Consider the following 26,475-nt stretch of genomic DNA (forward strand, 5'->3'; position numbering starts at 1 on the left):
AATTTTAGATTGTTTTTTTGACAATTGTTGATGATTTCATCATGCTGATGCAGCAGGTGCCACCTGGCTGTTCGCTGGTGGACAATAACACCGTGTGAGTTCTGTGTCCGGCCACATTCTCACCTAACGCCATCCAGCGGCGTGTCATGCAGACGTGAAGGGTGGCTTTTGGCACCGTGATCTTACGCCAAAAGCCCTATCAAAGTGGAGGTTGTTGACTTGGGAATTAAATTTAAAATATATATATATATGTATATGTATATATAATCTTATCTTAAATTTAATAATAAATATTTTTTGGGGGGGTGGGGGCTTATTTAAAAGAGTTTTTCTTTATTTCTTTATTTAAATAAGTTTAGTAGATTGTTTTTTCTTTTAAAATATACATATAACAAATAAAACCAACTTGAAGCTAGTTTTAGGATTTTTGTTTATTCAGTTTCATTATTTCAGCAGCTCAGTGTAAATCAAATCAGAAACAAACACATCAGACGTCAATCTCATGTTTCATGAAGCTTTTATTTGTACAATAGCATGAGATACAAAGTGTTGGATCACATATCATACAGATGTTTCGATGTAGTAAATACACATGTACCACCTTGTCCAAAAGGCCGTCCTACTGAAGAATGGGACATTGAAGCCGGGACTAGATGATGATGACAGATCCAGACAGCAGGGAGCCGCCAACATGGAAAGATTTCACCATTCAAACTCTCTGAATCCCTGAACTGCTCTTTCTCCTACAGTATCTCTTTTATATGCACCACCAGTAAATTTGCTGTTCTGGCAGATGTATGCACTGAGCAGCCTTGGCTTGATACTTCATACTTGATAGCTGACAGAGGTGTGAGAGTTAACGTTACAATCCACAGCGACAGTCTGATATGTGCAGTCTGCAGCTCGGTGACTGCTGCTAAAGAGCTGCTGCTTCTGTTCAATGCAGACCAGTGAGCTGATGAGCAAAGAGCTGCCTGAGGCTGTCCTCACCTCAGCCTCAAACGCCGCGGCACGCTGCCAACAGGCGCAGGCGATGTCACGATGCCAGCAGCCTGAACCGCCAGTGTTTTGATCAGGATGCATTTGTTCCTTGAAGCTCTCTTCCCAGCAGTCAGTTACATTTCTGTCCCTGCTGCAGAGAGCTACCCTTCATTACCTCCGAGCTGCAGCATCCTTAACCATGGCAACTAGAAAGACACAGGTTAAGGAGACAGAAGTGGTATTAAAGTAATTTTTGAGCCACAAGAACTGCGATTACCTTTTCTTCTGGTACTGACTGTTATTTATTACAGCTGGAAACGCTGCCTTGACTGTTTTGCCGCCACAAGACAACCACAAATTGATCCAATTTTTTGTTAAGGCTAGTTCAGTAATGAGGCTCTGATTAATATGTTTGAGTAATAAAGCCTTAAGTAATACAGCTAGAAAAAAAACACAACATGCCCTTAAGATAGCAAGAATATATTTTCGTTTTTGGGAAAACAACTTTTCTTTCTCTGATATCCGTATGAGAGCAAGCCAAGCTCTGTCCAAAGGTAACTACTACCTCAAATACACTACCGCAAATTAGCTTGCTTTCTTTCAAAAAAAACGGGGAGAAGGCATTGAGCAGCTTCACAAGAAACGACCCAAAATTAGCAAGAAGTTAGTAAAAAGTGTTAAATAAAGTTGCTATTTTTAATTTATTTATTTTTTCCAAACTTTTTTAAAACTCATTTCAGTTTGTTGCCTTGTCACCTTTTCCAATTTCTTGCAATATGCGATATATTCCTTTGTTTCCATGTTTCAAAAGAAATAAAACCAAAATTGCTTTGGTTTTTAAAGGTTTAAAAGCTTGTGAAAGGCGTCATGCACCACAAAGGTTAAAGGTCATTTAACTTTTATTATTACTTTAGAGGGAGGAAAACAACTATAAATGGCTGTATTTTGTATTTATTTCACTGCTGATTTTTGACATGTTTTCTTTAAAGTGGGCCATTTTATAACTTTTCTTTAAAGAAAATATCTTGGCGAAACTTTTTTTTTTAAACATACCTTCCATTCATCCCGTGCATGTTGTCTTTTAAAAAATTACCAAATTTTACCAGATACCAGATTTTTAAAAAAAATTCTGACAGTTCCTGAACACATCATGTGTTATTATACAAGTCTGAGACACAAAACTCCATGACTTTTTTTCAAAAAATCTAGGGTATATCTAGTTTTCCAAAATGTTTCCAGGCCTGGAAATTGCTATTTGCAAATTCCATGACTTTTCCATGTTTTTCATGACTGTATGAATCCTGCATTATTCTAAATTTAGGGCTGATATGTATTTGGGAGTTGTTCTCCATACTGACAGAGGAATTACTGGGACTCTCAAAGTCATGATGATGGTCCCTATCCTAACCAATGTCATAGTAAGCAACTAAAGCTGGGCAGCAACATGTTCAGGTTCGTACTTTGACCCTGGAAACACAGGGTCCTGGGAGAGCACGCATGTAGAACTGGGACACATAGGACCCTTTGTCATGTTCCCATTATGTGCCACAAAAATCTGGGGAACGTAGGACCCTGAGAACATGGCAGTGACCCCATTGAGATGCTGTACAGATATTCTCTCTCTCGGACATAAAAACATCAGTGTCCACTTTTTCTGAGCTGAACAGGTGTTCTCGCAGACTCTGTTCATTTACACACTCATTCTGTTTAATTACCCCATCAAAATGTCATTTAATGAGTTTAATGTGCCTCCCTCTCTATCCAGGAAGGTGGAAATTGTAAACTCCAGTGGTTTGCTTCTGCTGCTTTGTGCAGCCGTACACGGCTCAATAACACATTTTCAGGCTATCAGCCCGGGTGTTTGTGGCTTTTACTGAAATGTGCCTCAGCGCACAGCGTGCGAGACTAAATGGTGTAAAAATAGTCCTGGATATGAGAGGAACCTGGATACCACTGACAGCAGAGCAGAACAAAGATAAATGATTTTAGTGTGGAGATGTTTTGCGCCTGGAATTTCAAAAAAACTTCACAAAACGCCGTACAGAAAATCAGTCCGAGTTTAATTTGCGGCAGAAGCTTAAAGTCAGCTCTCATTTGTTTCTGTCAGCGCCATCAGAGGACTGAACCGCACATTCAGATTTCACCTGAGAAAACATGCTGCTGGACATCTGACCATCACAATCAAAACTCACGTTTCCCAAAATGCTCTCAACCAACGCAGCTCGTTATGTCTTGATGGATGTTTCTCACACAGCCACGGCCCAGAGAGTGACCTGAAAAGTGGTGCTTCTTCCAGTTATGTTGAGAATCAACTCTGGGGGACAGAAAAAAAAATCTGTGTATTGGGTTGGCGACAGGAGAAAAGACCTATTTTGGGCTCTAAATGCTACAGGGAACACTCTCAGATCTATGTCATGTGCTGTAAAACCTCCACTCTGATTTAGGGCAGCACAGCAAAGAGGGATCACCCTGCCTCCGCCTCTATCTGATCACAATGTTCTGGTCTACAACTGGGAGAAATTGAGGATGCTGATAACGCTATGCGTGGTGGATCGGGGTCTCGCCTTGTTTGGGGGCACATTAAGACTTTTCTTGCCCACTGCCGGCTGCGAGAGTGTGATAGCAATGTGTTACTCTGCTGCCAGAGAGCCACGTTATCTCCGAAACAATTTACACATTCCTTTTGAAGTTGGAAGGAGCATCTTGGGAAACAAACATCAATAACGCAGGACCACAGTAGCTGGCGACTCTGGGAAAACGGCAAACCACGAAAGCAGCAGAGCACTGATATGTCTAAACCTTTGTCATCTTCGCCATCTGTTCTACAGTCGCTGTGTACCTGCAACTTTGCGGGCTCAAATCCAGATTACCTTCTCCGTCTAGCATTCTTCAGTATATGTTATCTAAAAAAGCAGATATGCCTCGAAAGTATAACGTTATATGTTGAAAAAAGTAGCAAATGCCCTAATGTGGATTCACAGCGAGTCACGCTGCATTATCAGTTTACATCCTCTCGTTTACCCTACAGCCATCTTTAGAAAACAATGTCAGTGCACGAAGCAGTAAGGAGCGAAGAGCAGGAGGCCTGTGCACCCCGAGCAGAAGGCAGAGTGTGTGTTTTAATGTGTGTGTGTGTGTGTGTGTGCGTGTGTGTGTGTGCAGCTCAGAAGGCACAGCTCTCAGCCAAAAGACATGACAGTGTGTGTGTGTGTGACTCAAAAAAAAAAAGGTAGCAGGTGTGTGTTTTGCCAATGGAGCAGCTGTAGGCGAGAAACGTCCAGCTGCAGGACAAGGCACGAAAGCATGAACGTGTGTGTGTGTGTGTGTGACAGAGAAACACAACTAATATGTCCAGATTCAGCCACGCGGACTCTTAAAGTTAGCCTAGCTCAAAGCATCCTATAAAATCTGTGATGTGCAAAGCAGGATAAAGACATTGTACGCAGATAAAGGGCAATAAAGATACATGGGAGTCACACGTGTTTACACATGATACAATAATACACCAACGGAAGTGATATCAGATCAGGAGGCACAGTTCTTCTGCCGGGGCGATGTGACACCCTGATCCTCGTCACTTTGTATGTGTGTGTCAACTCAAACCTTTCTCAGCAGGAGCAACGGCTGAACTACAACTAACCAAATAAAACACGTTATAACAATGTGGTTAAATCCCTCCACTTTTAACAGCACACTCAGATGATTGTGTGCTCAACAATGCTCAGTAGTCACACATGTACGGGTGATATTTCACACGACGGTAGCATCTGCTGCAGCGGCTGGCACTCATGGTTCCTACACAGCTTCTGTTCACAGATGTAGCTTCTTTCTAACCATTTCTGGAGGTGGCACATTAGGTTTTTTATAGCTCACTGTATAGCACATTATGAGTCACTGAAACAACACACGACTCCCTCTGAGGAGAAAGAAATATTTGGAAAGTTCTGGTAAACTTTTAGCTGTAACTATAGTTTTCTTATAGTTTTAAAGGAGCATTAAAATAGTTGATGCCCCCAAACTCAAAATATATGTTTTTTGTTCAGGCCCAACTCTTGACATTTGAGTGCAAAGTACTAAAATTCTACATAATGTGTCATAAATATGAATAGTGACTGCCCTCTAAAGGTCGAAACCAGGCTATTGCAATTTAATTTTGCTATTGGCTGATCCTGGTAGCAGGAGCCTACTTTCATCACCAACCGAGCCCCCCGTAGTCACCCCGTCACCACTCTCTGTGTGGTTGGGGGCAGGGAGGTGCTGTGGATCAAGGGGCAGTCCCATTGGGTAACTAGACATATCTTAGCCCCCTTACACTTTGCCCGATTTTGAGATTTTTTTTCACATTTCAGGCAGGAGGTAGTCAAGCCAAAAGTGAGTTTTAGTTATGCTTTAAAGGTCCTCTAACAGGGTTATTTCTATATTTGTTTGTCTCTGTGCTCTTTGTATTGGTTTGTGCTCAGATGGAAGAAAGTGATGTCATATATGTCTGCACACTCATAAAACTTTTGCAATGTTTGAGTCTGACAACATTTGGTGGGTTGTTTCTAGGGCTGGGTACTGTTTAAAAAATTACAACATCAGTACAAATATCCAGGATCTTGTGGTGGCCTACCACGGTGACAACATCTGCCACCACAAGGTGGTACTCTATTTTTGGATCTAGACCATTAATTTGCTGTTGAAGTCCAGTTTCTGTTTAAATTCAGTCTTACTCAACAAAACACATTGTGCGTATCCTTGAGCTCCAAACAATACTTAAATACTTAGTAGCCTGTAACTGACATAAATACTAATTTGTTCCTAAATAGAGTGCAGTCTGGGAAGTGAGTTTTAAAATCCAGCGCTCTCAGCATCACATTAAGTTACTGCTGAGTCATTAATACCGATCAACAAGCACTCAAAGCCATAAATACATACATTAGATTGGTGTAAAGGAGAAAAATTACTTGTCGCACCTTAAAAAAAACCTTTTCAATCACCACTTCTGCATATTTTCCAAACCTGCGTAGGAACCCTGAGTACTCTTCATTATCAGCCACCAGCTGCTTCTTGATTAACACATCTGTCACGGCGTCTTTGGATGGATTTACAGCCTCTGGTCAAACCAAATACTGTTATTTTCTCTCCTCTCCGTGGCACACATTTTCGGGTTTCCACTGACGAATCTGTTTTTTGACACCCTTCCATGACTGATGCCTCTGTGTTAAGATGTAAATAAGTAACAATGGAGGCTATAAATGTATAAATGGGCATTATTTAAGGATGCCAAATCATGATAAGAAGCATTAATGTGCCACCTGGGTGGAAGTCTAATCTGAGCCGACAATAAATCCAGCCAAAGTGTAAACTCAAAGCTAAACAGTGCATTAAACTAACAGATGAGATCTGCTGCAGTGTGCATTGGGATATGTCATCAACATGAAAATCAGAACAGGAAGTGCAGTTTATGTAATACAGAGGTGAAGTCTAAGGCGTCTGGTGGCTCCACCCCCTCCAGACACAGCTGAAGTTTTAATTGGTTGAGCGGGGACCAGGGCTAGTGGTTAATGAAGCTGAGCTGCTGACGAGTTTAAGAATTCCCGGATCCAGTAGGGTTTTCTTGCACCCCATTACACGGGCCTTAATCTGAGCAGAAATGTTCCTGACAGGCTCCAAGTCCACAGGGATACAGGAGTCAGGTCTGTGAAAGGAAAAAACGACAGAGCGCAGCCCATTTGTGTCTCAGTCCTTTCAAAACCAAAGTGGTGAACCCAGTACAGTTTGTACAGAGGCGAGAGTTTCTGCACATAAACCAACGTATTTTCTTTTCATCCTTAAAAACAAAGAAGCAAAAATGCTTCTCATGCCGCCTTTGTCAGACTGGTTCTTCGTGCCCCGGCTCTCTGTCTACTCGTCTCCCAAATTAGACCCTGACAGACCACAATGGGATGAAACTCCAGTCCACAAACCAGCGTGCCTCCATCCAAACATGAAACCCCAGGAGACAGACTTTTGGCCTCATTAGAGTCTCACGCAGTTGAACCGACACTTCTCCCACAACACTTCTTCCCTGTGTCTGGATGTGAGGAAAGACTGGCCTGCGGTCGGCGGTGTCTGAAAGCAGGTTAACCGGCTCTACAGAAGCTGAAGCTCATACTGGTGCTGCAGGGATCTATCTGAGTCAGAATGGCCAAAAGGCAAAAGTCTTGACTGTGTTTCTGTGAGTCTGCTGCCAGGTGTTGAGGGCTTACTGAGCCTTTGAGAGTTTAGAGGACAGTCATACAATATAAACTCACAGCAATCACCTGTCGTCTTAAAACCGACCATTTTACAAGCCATCACAGTCAGAGGAGATCCTTGCAACGCTCACATGAAGTGGAGTTGTGACCGTGAAAAGTGGCAAGTGAGTTTTGGCCTCGTAAAGGACTTGAGAAGACTTCTTTCTCAAGAAAGTCATGGCCCAAAGTGCAAAATGTTCAACAGCACAATGGCTTCTCGCAGCTCCACAGTTTGTGTCAGTCTTGCCTGCCGGCCAGCAGTCCAGTCCCTCAAGCTTAGAAGGTGAAGAACAGTGCGTTTTTACACACTTTGTTACTTTCAGACACCACATGGCTGCAGAACAATAGTCTCCTAGTTGCTGACGGTGCTGTTTCTGTGGCCTTTTCACTGCACAGCATACTGTATTTTTTTGTTAAAGGATGAGGGTTAGACATCCAGAGTGAGTCCAGAGGTGGGACGCTTGCATGTGAGATCTCTCCCTCTCTGGCTCTCCCTGTGCGGTCATTTATATTTGTGGTGACTGGTTGAGTTTTCCTGCTGTCCGGCTGAAGTTGAAGTTGCCCCTGGAAAAGAGATCCACTTCCACTTGCTGTTAAAGGTCGAAAACTACTAAGAGCCAATTTCTCGACCGTCAAATTTAAAGTTCCACCGCCACTTTTGTGTCGGACCAAAGTGAGCAAAACATTTAGATGCTCCCTGTTCCTGATTGCTAAAAGTCTAGTGGGCAACCTCTTGAATATTAGGGAAAGTAAATGATCTCTGATACCATTTCGCGACTGTTTCATCACCTTCTGTAAGCATTTACTTCAAACTGGGAGCCCAAACTGGTGCAGGTAAGTGAAAGCGAGTATATCTAACACGTTCTAATCTGCCTCTATAGTGTCTGTTGCCGTACCAGCATTGTAACATTAAACACACGGGGTGGTTTGCTGGTTATTTCCCAGGGAATACAGTGATCTTGCCAGCCTTGGCCAGCCGTTGGATGATTTGCGCTTCGTAGTCAGCATCATGGACGCCGGTCTTCCTGAACTCTCCAGAGTAGCGGTTCTGCTCCCAGTAGTGGTGCCAGTTTCCCCGGCTGTCTGCTCCGAACCCAAACACATTCACCTAGAGGAGAGTCAAAGAGAGGGCGTTTGAAAGCAAGTTTGTGATTACAAATGTGTGTCTGTTCAGGAGGAATATGATGCAAGTGTAGTTTCAGCGTGATGCAAGGGTTTACAACGTGTGTTTTTTTTTTTAAAGCAGAGAGAGAAAGAAGGAGAAACTGACCTCATCACAGACATGCAGGGCAAAGAACAGCACTAGCATGCCAGTGGAGGGGTAGCGCCCGTGATGTCTAGTCCAGCGGTCATGGATGTATTTAAAGAATGCTGGGTTGAAGACCTGGACCTGGGGGACGGACAGAGACACAGAGAAAGGGAAATACTGTAATACACTGTCTCCTTGCTCTGTTTTAACTTAGAATCAAACCCAAACTCCTGAATGGAAAGTAGAAGAGTATTTTTACTCAGGATGCACAGATTTATCAAAAAATATCAATAACGGCCGATATTTGCCTTGTTCACCGCAATCAGCCCATCTGTTTATCAGATGACATCCACTGATGGCAGTGGCCGATGTTTTTCTGTTGAGTCACATTGATTTTATGCTGAGTAAAAAGCAAAGCTCCTAAAAGTCATCCTGTCATCCCAGGGACAAAAGAAGATGTGTTTGGGACAAACAGAGACGGCTTTGGGATGAAAGGATGCAGTAAACTTACTATCAGCGTGTCAGGCGGTGTTGTTTCCCTGATAATGCTACATTGTGAACAATAAATCCCTGTGGAAATCGGCAAAAAGGGAGTTAATTAAAGTTAGTTGTTAGCAGGCGGTGGTTGGGACTAACAGCTAACGGAGGTTGCATTGAGTTACATTATTATGCTTTCAAGTTTAATTCAGTAAAAATGAGTATTGGGAGATGGTAAATTATCATGATGTGCTCGATAAAATCTTGTAAAATGACATTTTTGGTGAGAAACTTGAATAAATACAGCTGTTCTAAGAAATTTGTTGAATTTTTCACATCATCGAATTTGAACAATAATGAAGGGGGAATAAATAACAACAAAATCAAAATTGAAAACAACAAATAAACCCATCAGTATCACAGGGTTCCTACATATTTTCATGGACAAATTTTCAAAACTTTTCCATGACTTTTCAAGGACCCATAATGACATTTTCTTTCTCTTGATCCACCTGCCTGTTTTTTTTTTTCAAACATATCAGACTCAGCCTCTATTTTAACATAATTTCAGCCAGCTGGCATACGTTCTGAGAGCGATGGAACAAAGTGATAAAATGACGAAACGTTACGAAACATCACATATTGATAAATATTAGTGCTACATTAAATTGACAGCTATAGGAAATAAGTTTGCAATCACATGACATTATGTGGGAGGTTATCCACAGAAGATTACTGTAACAATTTAACAATGACTTTTCCAGGTTTTCCATGACTTGGGAACCCTGACATAAGCATAGGCTATTAGCCAAATTGCTATGTTAAACATCAGTATTTGTATTGGCCCAGAATTTCATAATCAGTGCATCCCTAGAAATACTGTTTAACACATCTTCTTCTACTGCTGCTGTAGATTTAACAAGGAATGAAACCCAATCTCCTGCATGAAAAGGAGAAATACTTTTTCTAAACTTTTTTGGCTTTGTCCCACAGCCTTATATTCATTCAGATTTGTCTCTTCAAATATTCCTTGTTTATGAGTAGTTAAATCCAAGTTCCTCTATGTTCAAATTTAAAGCATTCACGCAAGTGATTTATACAATAACGCAGGAAAGATAACCTCGTGCAAATTATAGCCTCTGCTTATCCAAAAGGTCCAATCCCACAAGGTTCCAGGTTAAATTTTAATACTCCCCGAAGTTGTGATTGCTGTGAAAGATTAAAAGCACTATTAACCAAATGAACAGCAATTACAAATTTATCATGTGCCTCCAGGTGATGCTCAGTCCCAACAAACAGGGCTTTAGGCTGCTCAGAGCTCCACGGCGGAGGAGTAAGTCTTCTAAATGTAGATTTTTGGGCCGGCCCCAAAGACACCGTGTCTCTGACCAGGCGAAGATATTCCCAAAGTCTTCACATGGCGGGGATTAGTTAGACTTTATTTATTTTCACAGATTAAAGAGCGAGCAGAAGATTATTTAAAACAAAGGGAAGGTTTCTAATCTAACTGTAATCCCCTCATCAACAATGGGGAGGGGATGATATAATTGCAGCAAAGCGGGGTCACTCGCTCTGTGTGTGTGTGTGTGTGTGTGTGTGTGTGTGTGTGTGTGTGTGTGTATGTGTGGCTGCATATGTGTATGTGTTGGCGTATCACTGGAAATGCGTGTGAGAATGGCTAAAAGTAATTGCAGTGGATGCTGAAAATACACACCTTGTCTTTGTCTACACGGAGGAACTGCTTCACTGGAGCGTAGGTACTGAGACAGGGAGAGAGAGAGAAAGAGAGACAGAGAGATGGAGACAGGGAGAGAGACAGGCAGGGAGAGAGACAGGCAGGGAGAGAAATTGATTAACACATTCAATCAGCACTTCATGTGACTGCTGCAGCTATGAATTCTGGATGATTGACGGCTGACAGATTGTTCCAGCCCAGCGACTCCGCTTCTCACAAATGTTAGAGTGTTTTTGTGTGTGTGTGTGTGTGTGTGTGTGTGTGTGTGTTTACGCCCACAAACTGTACTCATGTGTCTGTGTGCCTGAGTCTGAGTCAAAGCATTTTCCTTTCCCAACACTGTGTGCAGCATGTGTCCAAAATTAATTTTATGTGTGTGTGCACTCACATGTGTGTTAATCCGTGCTTATAAATATCTGTGTGAACGTGTGAGTGTGTGTGAGTGTGTGTGTGTGTGTGTGTGTGTGTGTGTGTGTGTGTGTGTGTGTGTGTGTGTGTGTGTGTGTGTGTGTCTTACAATCGAATCTGGCCCGTGGACAAGGCGCTGGTGATCCAGACGAGATCCAACGTTTTGAAGGGAACCAAGACGAAGCTGACGTTGGCCGCCAGGTTCTTGGCGCTCTCCGGGTACATGAAGTGGTGAGTGGTGTGGCTGCCGGCGTCTTCCTCGTAGCCCACCGTGGGCGCCAGGTTTATCCTGGGAGGAAGGGAGGGATGGCATAAGAGGTGCACGTCTCAAGGTCACACTGTGTGAGCTTTAATTGTAATCAAACAGGTGAACTGATTTGCAGGATCTAATTTTATGCTGAATGGAGAACCCAAAAAATGAGTCCTAAAACCCAGAAATGAGTTAGCATTTCGGCACCTCAGGTTCCCTCGTCTCAAAGTCAATGGGGTTTTTGAATCGGTTTTTGGTTAGAAGCCTGAAATAAGGTCTGTGGTTAACACAAGCTAAAGAGGCTTAAACATTTTGTCCTTGGACATAAAATTCGTCAGTAAATACCCCACTGTGAACTTTGAAGCTTTTATGTGTCTTGAATCCAGTCAGCTGAACAAGGCTTCACAGCTTTACAACTGTAGTGTAGTTACTTCTTAGTCAAACATTTGCTTTTTACTTTTGGCGATTACATTTTGGCTTCAAAACTCCTGAAAGTTGCGTTTCCAGTGATCCAAAACACAATGGAAAAATCCCATAGGCTTTTTGACGAGGGAACCAGGGCAACATTAGCTTCCAGGTTGACCTACAGAGAAATCATCATCCATTGGGCTCTCTACTGTAGATCATGCTGAATTAATAGCAGTTTCTGAATTTTATTGGAATAAAAATTTGTGTAACATTTGGATGCAAACTGCACTACCGTGCTGGAAGAGGCTGAAACGCTCCATAGAGCATAGAGAAAACTGCAGAGTAAAGTGATAATTCACTGAGTCACTGTGTTTGTCACTTCTAGTTCACAGCAGACGAAGTCATTTTATTATTGGTTAGAGCGGGGCGGCTCATCTCGTAGCTTTAACGCGTCTCATGATGACAAACACTTCCCAGGAGCACACTTTAGTGTATAATATAATAAACATATTTGTCCAGTGCAACCTTCAGTCAGACAGTAAAAGTGAACCACTAAGCTCCGTCTGCGTATTTGAGACCTTTGCTGTATTTACAGTAGATGTGACTCACTGTCTGGAGGAGTCAGCTGCTTATGTAAACAGGAATTTGCACCTGAGAGAAAACAAAAAGGCCACAGAGAGCCCCTGCCCATATGTCAGAGAACAAAACAGATGTTTGTTCAGATAGCGGCAGTGAGAAGGCAGACAGACAGGAGGTGGGTAGCAGTGCTGGTGTTTGGGACCGCTGCGGGCCAAGCTGATTATAAAAACAAATGAGAATCAAACCGCAGCAATGAGAAAGTGTAACAGGAGACGGAAGTTGGAGGCTGCCCACACAGGTCTGCTGAGAGTGCAACGCTAATGGATGTTAATGCTTTTAGCACACAGAAACAGAAAAAATACCAGTCATTCCTATGGAGGCTTCCATGCCACGAGCACGTGGCAGCAACACACACAGTCACTGCAGGAGACAACATATAGCTGTGTGTTCATGCCAAGTGACAACAATCAGGCACTGTGATCCATCACCGCCGCACGAGAAGGACCGGGGGAAACGGATTTATGTGCCTCTCTGTCTACACGACAGGCACAATGTATCTATCCGCTATAGCTTCTTAGGAGATAAAGCTCTCTGTGGTGACCGCAAATGAGCCAGGTGACCTCTCTGTCAACCAATGGGAGAGCAGCATTATATAGTAAGATTAAATACAGTATGATAAACACACATCTGCTGTCTGCCCTCTTTTGCACATTCAATGTGTATGTTTACATGCATAAAATAGTCTGTTTTTCACCCTTATTCCAAAAGGGGAAAAATAATCCAACTAAGCTGTTTACATGTGTAATGAAAATGAATATTCCACTGACACTCATGCAGCTCTGCATACTCCCGTAACATACCCTTACATCTTCAAAGTAGAACAGCTGGAGCTGCTTGTCAATTTGCATCAAAATTTTTTTTCCACAGTTTCCTTCTTCAATAATGTTTAAAAGCAGGTGTTTTTCTTCTTACGGCCAGAGATGGGGGCTTTTCTGCATGCATCCCTATCCCACTCAGGCCTCCAGGAAAGCACCCCCCTTGCAGCAATTTTTCCCAGTGGCCACTTGTGGTATTGCAGCAAAAACCTCCCTTGCAGCCCAGAAAGCTTTTTTTTTTTTTTTTCCAAAACCTCAAACTGCAAACAAGGTCAATTATGACTCTAAGCCATGGTGGATTTCTATTTGTAAAACTCTATGAGGCGGGCTTGACGGGCGGGGTCAGCAGGAGGATCGCTACTGCGCATAGTTAGTGGGCTGCATACCATGGAAGTAAACCCCAAAGCTAGAAAGTTTTTTAGCGTTTGCGCCGGGCAAATAGCTCCGCAGCTAAATCTATCCTGCTGCTTTTAGAATGTAAAACCAGCAGTGCTCCCAGTGGACCACAACGTGGACTCAAACATAATCATAATGTGCAATTTATTACAATGTGCAATTATCAATCTGCAGCTGGTGTTTCGCAACTTGTTTTTATATATATACTGTTCTTTTTGCTTTATTTTTCTTATACATACCTTGCTTTGGCACCCTTTGCTGCTAATAATAATGCAAATTTCCCCGTTGCAGGAGTAATAAAGAAATCAAATTCTGCATCAAATTCAAAATATCATCATATTTGGAATTATAGGGGAATATTGGTGTGCATGTCACCATAGACAGTGTTGCATAGAGTAACTTTAACGGCACATAACATTTTCAGTCTTGTCACTCTTGCTGTATCTTATGCAGCCCTGCATCCTCTCTCCGGTCTCCATCTCTGTGCCCGTCTATCTGTTGCTTCCATCCCTCTCACCTCATGATGTAGTTGTGTCCATCAATGGTCGCCCCATATCCGGCCCCGCGGAGGTTTCCGGAGTTCCCCACCACGGCGCAGCGCAGGCAGCGTCCCGGATCCCACGAGCCGTACGGCGACCTCCCGGGGATCACCTGCGAAACACAGACCGTGATTGAATCAAGCTGACTGGACTCAAACTGCACAGGAAATGAAATAGGACACTAGCTCTGGAACAGCAAGAGACATAAAATAACCTAACCTGCAGCTCAGAGCCTGATTGTAAAAATACATCCTGCTCTCAATACTGGGGTGAGTTCTTCATGAAAAATACATGAGGCCCCTACTGCCCTCAGACTGAGATATGGGAACACACAGCATTATGTGAGAGCACTGCGCTGCACTGAGTCAGAATGAAAACAACAAAAATCTAGATACATTAAAAAGGAATGAGGCAGGTCACTGATGAACCCTAATGTCTTATAAATACAATCTGTTTCCCTCAGCCTTTGCCCAAGAGCGTGCCGTAATGACTTGGCTGATTTGAAAGCACCAGAGTAATGGAACGATGAATTAATAATATAAAGTACCTGGAACAACCTCAGCAACACCTGCTGGATGCTGTGGGGCTTAAACTGAGGCTGTAACATCTACAGAGAAAGAAGGAGAGAGAAAGAATGGTTAGTATGCTTCGACAAACACATCCAGTGACTTTATCAATCAATCAGACTTCATTTGTATGCACTTTTCATGCAAGCAAAATTAACACAAAGTGCTTTATATAATAAAACCAGAAAAACATACACACAAATACACAGGCACATGGGTAAAAATGCAAGACTTTGTAACTAATAAAAAAGATGGCTCATTAAAACTGGGAACTGAGGAAACTCTACCATAAGTGAGGAAACAAAGGATAAAACCTACAGATAAAAGGATAAAAATCAATACATATGATATTAATAATAAGTAAATTAAAGGGTAAATGAAAGGATAACAGCACAAATAATAATAGATAAAAATGTTAAAATTATTAAAATAACACTATTTAGTAAAACTAAACAGAGTTTTAGGGCCAAATTGAGAAAAAAAATGTTTTTTGAGACTTTGAGAATGAAGTCAAAATATTCTGGAAAAAAAATGTAATATTATATAATCATAATGTGCAATCCTCATAAACTAAAGAATAAACTCATAATATTACATGAACAAAGTCATAAATTTACAGGAAAAAATTCAAATTTTTACAAGATTAAATTCGTATTTTCACGAGAAAGGGCATATTATATTACGGAAATAAACATATTGCCAGCAAACAATAAAACAGGTGCACTCAGACACACTCGTAAAAATATAACTTTATTCTTCTGAGATTATGCCTTTTTTTCTCATAAAATTGCAACTTTATTCTCGTAATATTGTGACTTTATTCACAAAATCTAACTTTTTTGTTTCTTAAACATGGCCCTAATCTTCTGTCGTATAATACAGTAAAAGAGACGAAATTGTACAAAATAAATAGGTAAAGTCAATTAAAAGTCAAACTAAAAAGGGTCAGTCTTTAAGTTACTTTTCGTCTGCTCATGTACGTGTGCATGCATGCCCTCTCCAGCATTCATGTGCAGATAAGCAGCTGCTTGTGCCCGTGCGTGTTTAGGTAACAGCCGTGTGTCAGACTGACAGGATGCAGTCAGACCGGGCGAGCTGTGGTCAGAGGAGCACAGGCATCGCTGTCCACATGTCAAAAACAAGCTTAAAACATATGGCAGAGGAGGAAGGGATGGAAAAATGTCAAAAAGAAAGCACAAAGTGTGGGGGAGTCCAAATATCTTCTAAACTTTTCACTCCCACTGAGTTTTATTTTGCTTCTTCCAGACTCCTTGTGTCTGTTTGTCTGCACATAAACTGTTTATTAAACATGAAGAGACGGTGTGCTTAAGGTTTTTTTTTTGAGTGTGTCTTTTCAGGCAAGTTTTCTATTATGCTGTCCGTCACCAACAGCAGGGAGATGTCCAAAGTATCCAGAATTCTGCTCGGAGGGATAAACAAAAGTGACAGCAGGGATGACAACACGTCTCTCCTGTCTGGCTGAACGACCAGAATAAATAGAGGCTGGATGAAAAAGTTTAAGTTATGTGTTGAATGTAAAGAAGGAAAGACAATGTAAGTGGAGTTGAAAGAAAGACGAAGAGGAGAGTAAGATGATACTGTGGCTGGTTTTGACTATAGACTTCAAAAAATTGACGTAGTCCCCATGACGTCACCCACTGGTTTTAAGGCCTCGATCGGTCTATCAGCCATCGCCATTATGTTTTTTTGGAGCCAGAAGTGACCATATTTGGGCGAGAGACTGGCTGTGGAGGTCAGTCCCACCCTTAATGTTACATAACTTTAAGACTTAATTGGGCATCCAGTGGCTCAGCTTCCCACAGTTTTATAGTTTTATTCACAGTTTTATAGTTTTATATTTTACACACTTTCCACACCCAGCACATTATCCTTATTATAATTTAAATTTTCACAGATTGGTGCTGATTGTCTGTTTCTGTACCCTACATTTATGTTTTCACACTTACATACTTTATTTTAAATATTTACATACTGTGCCAGTTGCTTACTCTTACTGTATATCTATTTTTTATTTTTCATACTAGTGTTGGCAATTATTTCTACTTTTTCATTTCTCAATGCTGGCATCAGAGAGACTGTAACGAACCGCAATTTCCCCCTGGGATCAATTAAGTATTTCTGATTCTGATTTTTGATTCCCCTCTCTCATCATCTGTCCTTTCAAATTAAGCTGAAAAGCCTAAAAAATTATCTTTAGAAAAAAGGCAAAACTTTCAGCTTTAATGAAATGTGAACAGTTAAGTCATTTTAAAAATTCACCCCTGTACAGTTGTCATGAATGGGAAAATTAGTTATAGAGACCAAAACTGCCTTTACTATCATTATTTAAGGGTTTATATTTATTCTTTTTTTTAAAGATCCATTTTGGCTTATTTCAAACGTGGTTTTTGTTTCTTCGGTCAAACTGTAAAGCAGTTTGAATTGTGTTTGATTTGTTTGAAAGGTGCTATATGAATTAAAGGTTGAGGTTGCCGTTTGGTTTTGACCCGCCTGTTAAAGACTTCCTGGATAAGTAACACCATTGATCTGAAGTAATTATATTTCTGTGCACAAAACCTTTCATTTAGGAGTGCCTCTTCAGCAACCTTGAAAATGGCCTTAATTCAGTGCAGAATTTCATGTTTGAGAAAACTAAATACCATAAAAGTGTTTCAGCCTGATTAGACTCCATTACAATATTAATAAGCAAGGGCACTTACGGTGATAGTTTGGGATTTTTGGAGTGTGGCTGTATGAGATACTTATCTTTAGTCAGTGTACTAAATACAGTAGCTGGTGGTCGTTACGCTCACGGTTTGCAGAAACAGACTAATAACCCAAAGCTCAGCATTACTCTGCAGTGGTTTTGGATGGAGAAAAGATGTATTTTAGCCACTTTAAAAAAGGCTTACCTAAACAAATCAATATCAGTCTCAGTGGACGCTGTATAAAGAGTATTTTTAAAGCTTAACCTCGCTGTCACACAGCCCTTTCCTTTGGTGCTACTTTTTCTCAACCGTATAGTCCCGTATTCCTACGCAGAGACCGAAGTGTGTCATGAACTGTGTTAAAAAGTCTGGGCTATCATTTTATCATCTTAATTTTTTTGTTTGTCTGGGGTTTTTTGGCCATATTTTGAGACAAAATTTGAGCTATTTTTTTCTTTAAAAAACTTTGACTGAAAACTTTGACTGATTTTTTTTTTCCTCGACCTTTTTTTGTTGTGATTTTTCAAGAAATATATGCGTTCCAAACAAACGGGCCCAGGCCTTTTTTTTTTACTTTTTACTTTTTTATTTTAATTTTGGCCATTATTGTTGTTCCTTTTCCCCCCAGTTTTTAAAGAAAAAAATGCTTTTTTGTCTTTCTGGGTGAATTTTAAAGAAAACATTCTTCAAATCCGCAGTCTGGAGGGCATCTGTACTTTAAAAGTTACTAAAACTTATACCAATTATCCCAGCCAGAAACTGTAAAAACAGAGAATATTGTTAGATTTTTATGGTCCTTGAAGACATCATGTGTTGAAAACTTTCAGGGTATATCTAGTTTTCCAAATCTTTTCCAGGAATGGAAATTGCTATGTGCAAATTCAATGACTTTTCCTGTTTTTTCATTGCTGCACAAACCCTATATATGGGCACCTGTTTTTTTAAGATACGAGAAAATTTGTGAACCTCCCCTTTAATATCAGACTGCAGTCACTTTAAACTGACAGAGTGCTCTCGTTCTTAGAGGCAGGAAACACTGTGAAGTCACATGTTCACAGTCGAGAATAAAAATATCTTTCTGCTTTGTCTGTTTATTTAAATGCTAAGTGTCTTTCTGATTTTTTTTTGGATCACGGTTTTGAACTGCCTCATTGTGCGATGTAAAGAGAATGATGACACACACAGGCTGCGGCTGACAAAGAGAAGTTGTCCGATTACAAGAAGAAAAAAAAAAGGAAGAAAAAATCTTGTTCCAATTTTGTTATCTGCCAAACCACACAGGCAAATGTGCATTCATGCGTGTAAAGAGAAAGCCAGCACCTGCACACACACACACACATAAGGAAGAAAAAAAATCCCCCAAAACAAAACTGCAAAACACAAAAGTTCCATCAGGATATTGGCAGCTTACATGGCTGTTTCTCTCCATAACCGTCTTTTCCTTTCTGTCTTTCTCCCTCTCTCCCACACAGCAATCTTCATTTTCCCTCTCCTTTGTCACCACTTCCTTTTCACCCACCATCGGCCTTAATTCGCTTTTCCCAACACAGATCTCATTCGCTTCCCTTTTCATTCACACATCCTCTCCTGCAGTCTCCGCGCCCTCATGTCTAATTCCTTCTCTTTAATTTCCCTTGCTCCCTCTTTGTTTCTCCTCCTCCTCTTGTCTTTCTTCATCTCTCTGGGACGCCTGTGTACCACGCTGCTCATCAGTGCTGATCAGAGACCGCTAAATCTTTCTTTTACTCTCTCTGACTTTGTTTCTCATGCTGTTACCTCTCTGTAGTTTTTCCTCCTTCCCTCTCTGTTCTTCCATCCTGCTTGATCCCTCCATCCTTCGCCCTTCTTCTGCGCCTGACTCCCCGCATGATGCCAGGGCTGGCTTGGCACGCTGCGCCACTGTTGTTCAGGGGCTTCTAATTTTTGGCAGATGTTTTTTGGCAGCCACGCCAAATGCTGTCTTGCTTTCTTTCTCTCAGCTGTCCTCTGACTCCTAAAGTATAAGCTTCCTGGCACCTACTTTCAAGTAAATACCCCTTTCTTTTTTCACTTACAGTAAACCAATATTTTACATTGGCAGAGGATTGCCACTTCCAAAAGCCACTGCACCAGCTGTTCCTAAGGTCAACCTTAGCCTATTCACAATACAAGACACTAAGTGGAAATTTATGAATCACAAAATAATTACACAACAGTTTCTTGCACAGTGATACAACTGAGCATTTACACCCACTAACTGCCAGGTAGAGCTGCTGCCTGACTGACTGAGCCAAATAACTACCATTAGCTTGCTAATATGAACTGTGTTGACTGAAGCATAACAGAGGCGATGTCGTAAACAACTAATCTGTTAAAAATAATGTAAACTTTTGCAAATTTATTGCAACATAACTTAGAGCAGTGATACTGAACTTACAGCACACCAAATCTGTCACCCGATAGGATGTGAGGTGTCCCCCTAACCATGTCCAACATCCCACTCCAGCACGGACATGTCCGACAGTCAGCTCCAGCACGGACATGTCCGACAGTCTGCTCCAGCGCAAACATGTGAAATAGTCCCCAGCGCGGACATGTCCAAAAGCCAGTTCCAGCAGGGACATGTCTGACAGTCTGCTCCAGTGCAAACATGTGAGATAGTCTCCAGTCCCCTGCCCATACCATTGATTCATCACATGTATATCTGCAAGCAAGGCATCACCAACTGGTGGACCGCAGTCCGAATCCGGACCAAAACATTGTCCTGTCGGGACCCTGAAATCCTAGAAATGCACTAAAATCCTAGAAAAGTCCTAAAATGGGAGAAATGTCCTAAAATCACAGGAACATCCTACAATCAGATAAATGTCCTAAAGTCCTAGACACATGTATAGGGCTGCTGTCCTTATACTACAACCAAACCCTGGACTCAAATCAGACATCTTCGTAGGTTCATGTCAAAGCCTGCATTCAAGTTTTAATTTTCTGTTCCAGCTCTCAATTTCAAAAAAGAACTTTCAAAAATGCTAAATAATTCATCGACAACCACCTCATCAACGAGGATTGGTGGCTGAGTGCTCATACTCTTAAATGTGAGAATGTTTCACCAAACTTAGAAATCACTTAAGTCCTGCCGAGCAAATAATTTTTTCAAAATGTGTCTTTCATTTAATGCTCGATTCGCTCTCCTCCTGAGGCAGGAGAGCGCAATAACACATTAGTTTTGATTGAAGAGCATATACTCCAATCATGCACACACATAATAGTTTGTTTTCCTTCCTTCCCTCATCCTGGCTGATTGGACTCGGGATTAAAAGCAAGTCAAGTGAAAAAAAAGAGACAAAGCAGAAGGGTTATTTCACCATTTTGTGTGGTTACACTGAATCTCCATATTAAACCACTTTGGACTGAAGAATTTCCCTTTAGAAGAGAGAAAAGCCAGTAATTGACTAGGGAGTACTTGCAGGGCTACTTCCCCCTGTGCATCAGTGATGTCTGCCTCCTAAACTCTCTGCCAGGAAACAACCTCTTATCGTGTCTTCTAATTCCCAACAGAAAGGGCTCTAAATTGGTACAGTATGTTTATTCCAGTCAACTGGTTCTGTCCCTAAAGGTGGTAACGACTTGTTGGTGTAACTCAACATTGTCCATATGTCCAAGAAAATCTACAATTTGTCCACTAAATTTCTATTCTAAAACTAGGGCTGAGCAACATGGCTAAAAAGCAACACATCACCTTGACAACCTCATTCATAATGGGCTGAATGAGGGGATATCATTTGCTTGTTTCCTATAAATCTTAATTATTTATTTATTTACTTACTAATATTTATCTATGTGTTTATTTTTAAAATTATTATTATTATTTATTTATTTTATTTATCCAGTAAACATATTATCTTTTATCTCTTTATGATGTAAATACATATGAATTGACTTCTATATCTATTTTTTAAATTTATTTATTGATCTTCTACTTCTTCTTCTTATTATTATTATTATTATTATTATTATTATTATTATTATTATTATTATTATTATTATTATTTTATTCTGTGCCTTGAAAAAATGTTGGCTCCTGCTGCTGGGATGCACTGTTTATGTTTTCATGTGGTGACATATAATTCACCCCACCTGTGGGCTTCCATTGTATTGCCAAATTTACAAGAAGAGAGGAGGGAGGAGGGAGGAGGGAGGGAGCAACATGTCCTCATCCCAAGTCGTCACAAATTGCCGCTTTGAAGTGGACTTCCGCATCTACATATTGCACTCTGGGTATCTTTGTGCATCAACCTTTCATGTTCTGGGGAGCTACCAACGGTGGGATGTCAACACAAGCACATGGTGGGATTACACTGCATGTGGTTATGTTTAGAAACAAAAACATATGGAAACCAATGCCGGGATGTCATGGATAGTTAGGATTAGGCAATAAGGGCACAGATGCTTAGGATAAGGGGAAGGAGGCACATGGTACGGTGTCTGTAGGTAAGATCGGACGCAAACATCGGAGCAAACACTGGACTCTCACATGAAAGTCCAGGGTTTTTTGGATCCATCCACCACCCTTTCCCACAGGGACCTTCGTGCTCCTTATATTATGCCGTTTGCATCAGCGTTTCACCCTGATGTCATTCAGCTGCATATCATGCTGACACAAACGATTCCCTCCGGCCACGTTCTCAACTGACGCTGATGGTCCACATAAAATGCTGTCGAAGCAGGTGCCAGCCAGCCGTCTGGCGGCGTATAATTAGTCTGCAAACCTTTCCATCTGGCCACATTCTCAGCTGATGAGCTGGAGCAGCGTATTATGCAGACCCGAAAGGTTGCTTTTAGCGTTGCAACAGAACAAAAACACAGAAGCCAATATCATGCAGGAGGCTTAACAAAAAAATAATGTGACAATTTATAGGCTACATGATGTTTGCAGTATAGTCATTTTATATCCATGTGGAACAAGCTGCAATACAATGAGTATATTCGATATATCGCCCACCTCTATCTAAAACCATCCAAAACTTGCAAAAAACCTTCGGTCAATCCCACTAACAGCTCTAAACCTTTGGAGGGACATGGTGCAGTCATGGCCAGCTTTTGACTGGAGAACAAAAATCAAGAATTTTGCACTGAATATTTGCACCAAGGCAACATTTCAGTGCAAGACAACTCCATGCAACCGGAAGGGGTGTACTCTCTCCGATACAGAAAAGCAGAGAGGCATCCCTGACGAGAAAAACACAAGGTCAAAAACAGATAGACACGGCTCTAATAGGTCTGCAGAGACTGGTATGTTTATCCTGCTTGGTATGGCCCTGTATCTTCCTTCTGTCTGTTCTCTCGTTCCCTCCACTGTATTCTACGCTGTATTCTGTCTTTTTCCCCTTTGTCTCCAGTTTATTTGCAAATCTTATTCATCCCTCACTCCCTTCTTTTCTATTTTCACCACTTCCATTTTCCTACTGTGCGTGTTTACCTTTCCTTTGCTCTGTATGTGATCTCCCCTATTTCTTCCCTCCCCAACTCCCTCTCTCTGTCTTTTTTCTGCTCTCATTTATTTCTCCTTTCTCTGCCCCAGTTCATCACCTCCCTGTTGCAGTGTGACCTAATGACTTGGCAGCTGTTGGCCTGTGTTTGCAGTTTTCTGCCATTTCGGAGCCCGCACTGAGGCCCTGAAATAGGACTCTAGACCGACCACTGAAGGACACTGTGCAACACTAAAGATAATCCTGGAAACACATTTATACACTTGGATTCAAGTGGGCATACAAAGACAAATGAGTTTACCGCCACAGAGACTACTACACACTCACATACACAGAAAAGGAGCGGTTATGTGAGTTTTCTCTAATTAAGTGCTTTTTGTAACTCTTGCACTCTCTCTGAAGACGTTTTAACTCGTTTGTCAGACATTACATTACAGCGGTTTAAGCCCAGCGATCAACCATGTAATGATCCCCCAAGACACATGACTGGCAGAGATACATGAGGAGCATGTAGTCCTTGTAAGAGGGGATTGGTTGGCTCGATGACAAGGAAGGATGAGGAGAACGGAGAGATCCGCGATTATGATGTATTACTCCTCCTGTGTTGCTGTCCCAATAAACCTATATCTCCCATGTAACTGATTTCCCCCTCTGTGCACACACACACACACACACACACACACACACACACACACACACACACACACAAAGTGTTTGATGATGCTACAAGCACTTAAAAAATACTGAAATGTCATTAATATATGATAATGCTGTTTGCAATCCATCCTATTTGTGTTTTTAATGCATATAAATAAAGGTAGGGATATTAAATCAGAAAAACGCTCTGCGGGTTCACTATATGTCATCTTCAATAATGTATCGCAATGTGTGTAAATGTTCATTTTGGGAGTTTTATTCCAAACAAAATAAGTAATTAATGTTAAGTTAAAGCCCCCGTGTCCAGGATTTGTGTATATGGTGACTGTACATGTTGGTAACAAAAAAGACACAGCGGCAGACAGAGCTGGGGACACTGAGATGATACGGCTGAAAGCTAAACAAAGAGTACACGCGATTTCATCAATTGTGTCTTTTCTACAAACAAAAATGTATGCCATCAGAGTAATCTGCTTTAATTTTACAGAAATTCTACAAATTGTGACAAGAGTGGTATCAATCCTCTCCACTGACTCCAAAATGTTGAACTATTTCTCGAGCCTCATAGCATATCAGCTGTAAATGATTTTGAAAGGATAATCACCCAAAAGATATCACCCAAAGTCTTGTCTGCAGGCGGATTTCCATAGATTACAGATTACAGATTTGCGCAAAACTTAAGCCATATTTTCGAAATGTTGATAAAACACAATTGTGAGATGACTGCATTTCCAATTTTTCGACTTCTCCTCTGGTGATAACACTCCAAGAAGCAAGTCGATGGACATTCAAAACATTAGCAGGTTTATTTCTATTGCAGCCACCGCACTAGCCGTCATTATTTCCAATCGAGGGCGAAGTAGGCCCGTTTTTTGAGCGATAATGGAAAGGTAAGCCCTTTATACGTGGGAGCGGCCACGTATGAGGGATTTCTGGGAGGTGATAATCCATGATTTTAGAGTAATTGTGGATTAAAATTCCACAATTACTTTTAATTAATTTTCTGGATGATCCGCTCAACTTCTGAGGAATTATGCAATGCTTTAACACCTCAGTTTTGCAAGTTTTTGCAAGTTTTTTTTTCGAAATTGATGTTTCCATTCGGGGGATTTTATATTCGCAATTTCAATGTGTGCAATTTGCCGGTACACAGAAACCCGCCTAGAGACGTATTTGTTAACATACTACACACTTAAAGTTCTATTATTGTCACACGTGTAAAGTAAAATCGTTACTTACCACCCACCAGTAGTAGACATCAGAGGGCAGCTGGATGTTGTCTCTGGTCCACACAGGTGAGATATCCGGGTCGTAGTTCTCGTCGAACCAATCAGAAACCCCGGGGTCTCCGACACAGCGTGGGCAGGCACATGTCTTCTGCTGCTGGGTGTCTGGCGGTGACAGCCTGTGCGCGCCAACGTAGCTGGGCACCAGCTTCACCCGCCTCGACTCCTCCCACCCGGGCGGCTCCAGGTAGTTGAAGCCAACGCCCCCACGGAGCGACACAGAGAAGAAGAGCGAGGTGAGGAAGACGAGAACCAGCGAGCCGAGGAGAACCCAAAACCTCCGAGTGCATCTCACCCTGCCTCCTTTCTCTCCGCCCCGCCTCCTCCCCCACTACTACCTCCGCCCCCTGCCGTCGTGGCGGTGCTGCCACTTAGCCACGGCCTGAGCTCGGAGAGCCTGGGAGCTCCCCTGGATGGACCCCAGGACCCCCAGGACCCCCAGCCCCAGCGCCTGTCCCGGTGCAGGGTGGAGGACGGGATGCGGCCCCCCCACGGCCATGCCCCCACCCCTAGGCCTGCCACTGTCCCCAGCGCCTGCGCTGCCGCCTCCTCGCAAAGACCACCAAGGCCTTGTCAGCGTGATTGGGACGACCCCCTGACTAACACTTTGGACCACAGGATCACCCACTATATCAGTCTAGTAAACGCACACACACACACACACACACACACACACACACACACACACACAGACGCACACACACACAGACAGAGAACTATGTGTCAGAGTCAATTTGTCTCACAGTCAAGCTGTGCGCTCAGCGATGCTCCTACGCTTTCTCTCTGTCTCCCTCTGGATCCTCTCCCTCTCTCTTCACAGCTATGTGCTCGTCTCACACACACAAAAACACACACACACACTGGAGTCGCAGCTGAATTACACACAGCTGTAGCCCGACTGCTTCCTTTGCTTTCAATGAGAGGTGATCTCTCCCACAGCCTCAATCACTCTCTCTGCTCTTTCCACCTTCTTTACTTTCTAACTTTCCCCTTTCACTGTCTTTACGTCCACCTCTCTCTTTTCCCTCCCTCCTTTTTTTTCTTTGAATTAACTGCAATGTCCATCTTCAGTGAAATCCAGAGCGCGGCGTGGATGGATGCAGCAGGTTCTTCTCGTTCTCTCTGCCATCTGTGTGAATGCCGAGCTCAGCCCCGGCGCTCCGCTTTCTCTCTGTCTCTCTCGTTGCACCGAAGCGACGTAGCCAAAGAAAGCTGGCAGACTAGTTGAGAGCAGCAGAGGGAGGGAGGGAAGATGGGAGGAGGAGGTGGAGAGGGAGGAGGAGCGGTAGATGGGAGGAGGTCTGGCCTGAAGGGTGCTCCATCACGTCTCTAGCCATCCCTAAACCAGAAAAAAAACAACCTCTTTTTCTTTCCTTCCCTGCTCAGTTCCTGTTATCTGTTTTTTACTTTTGCTTTCCTCTCGAGGTTCTCCTCGCCTCGTCACTCTCTGTCTCAAGGTCTCTCCTCTCCTCTTTCACCTCTTTTAGTCCATTGTCTGCGTCTGCCTGTTTCATGGAGGCGCTCTGAGAGCTACTCGGGTGAATAATGTTGAGTTTAAAGCACTCCTCTGACGCCGCTCCCCTGCACACTTTCCTCAAAGTTTGAAAAAGTTTGGGGGGGGTTTACTTTGTGATGAATG

The 26,475-nt window shown here is 42.1% G+C and overlaps 1 protein-coding gene across 1 annotated transcript; it reads right to left on the bottom strand.

Moving 5' to 3' along the window:
* Nucleotides 1–5,631: 5,631 nt before the first annotated feature.
* st3gal2 (ST3 beta-galactoside alpha-2,3-sialyltransferase 2) lies at nt 5,632–26,350 on the bottom strand. The gene is given in 9 exon segments (XM_042496128.1): nt 5,632–8,346; nt 8,509–8,628; nt 10,679–10,724; nt 11,217–11,396; nt 14,133–14,266; nt 14,702–14,761; nt 24,790–25,146; nt 25,149–25,382; nt 26,273–26,350. Coding segments are annotated over 9 exon segments (1,383 nt in total). The 3' UTR covers nt 5,632–8,172.
* Between the last annotated feature and the right edge of the window lie 125 nt (nt 26,351–26,475).

Source organism: Plectropomus leopardus, chromosome 11, assembly GCF_008729295.1.
Source record: "Plectropomus leopardus isolate mb chromosome 11, YSFRI_Pleo_2.0, whole genome shotgun sequence".
In the NCBI taxonomy this organism is placed as follows: Eukaryota; Metazoa; Chordata; class Actinopteri; order Perciformes; family Serranidae; genus Plectropomus; species Plectropomus leopardus.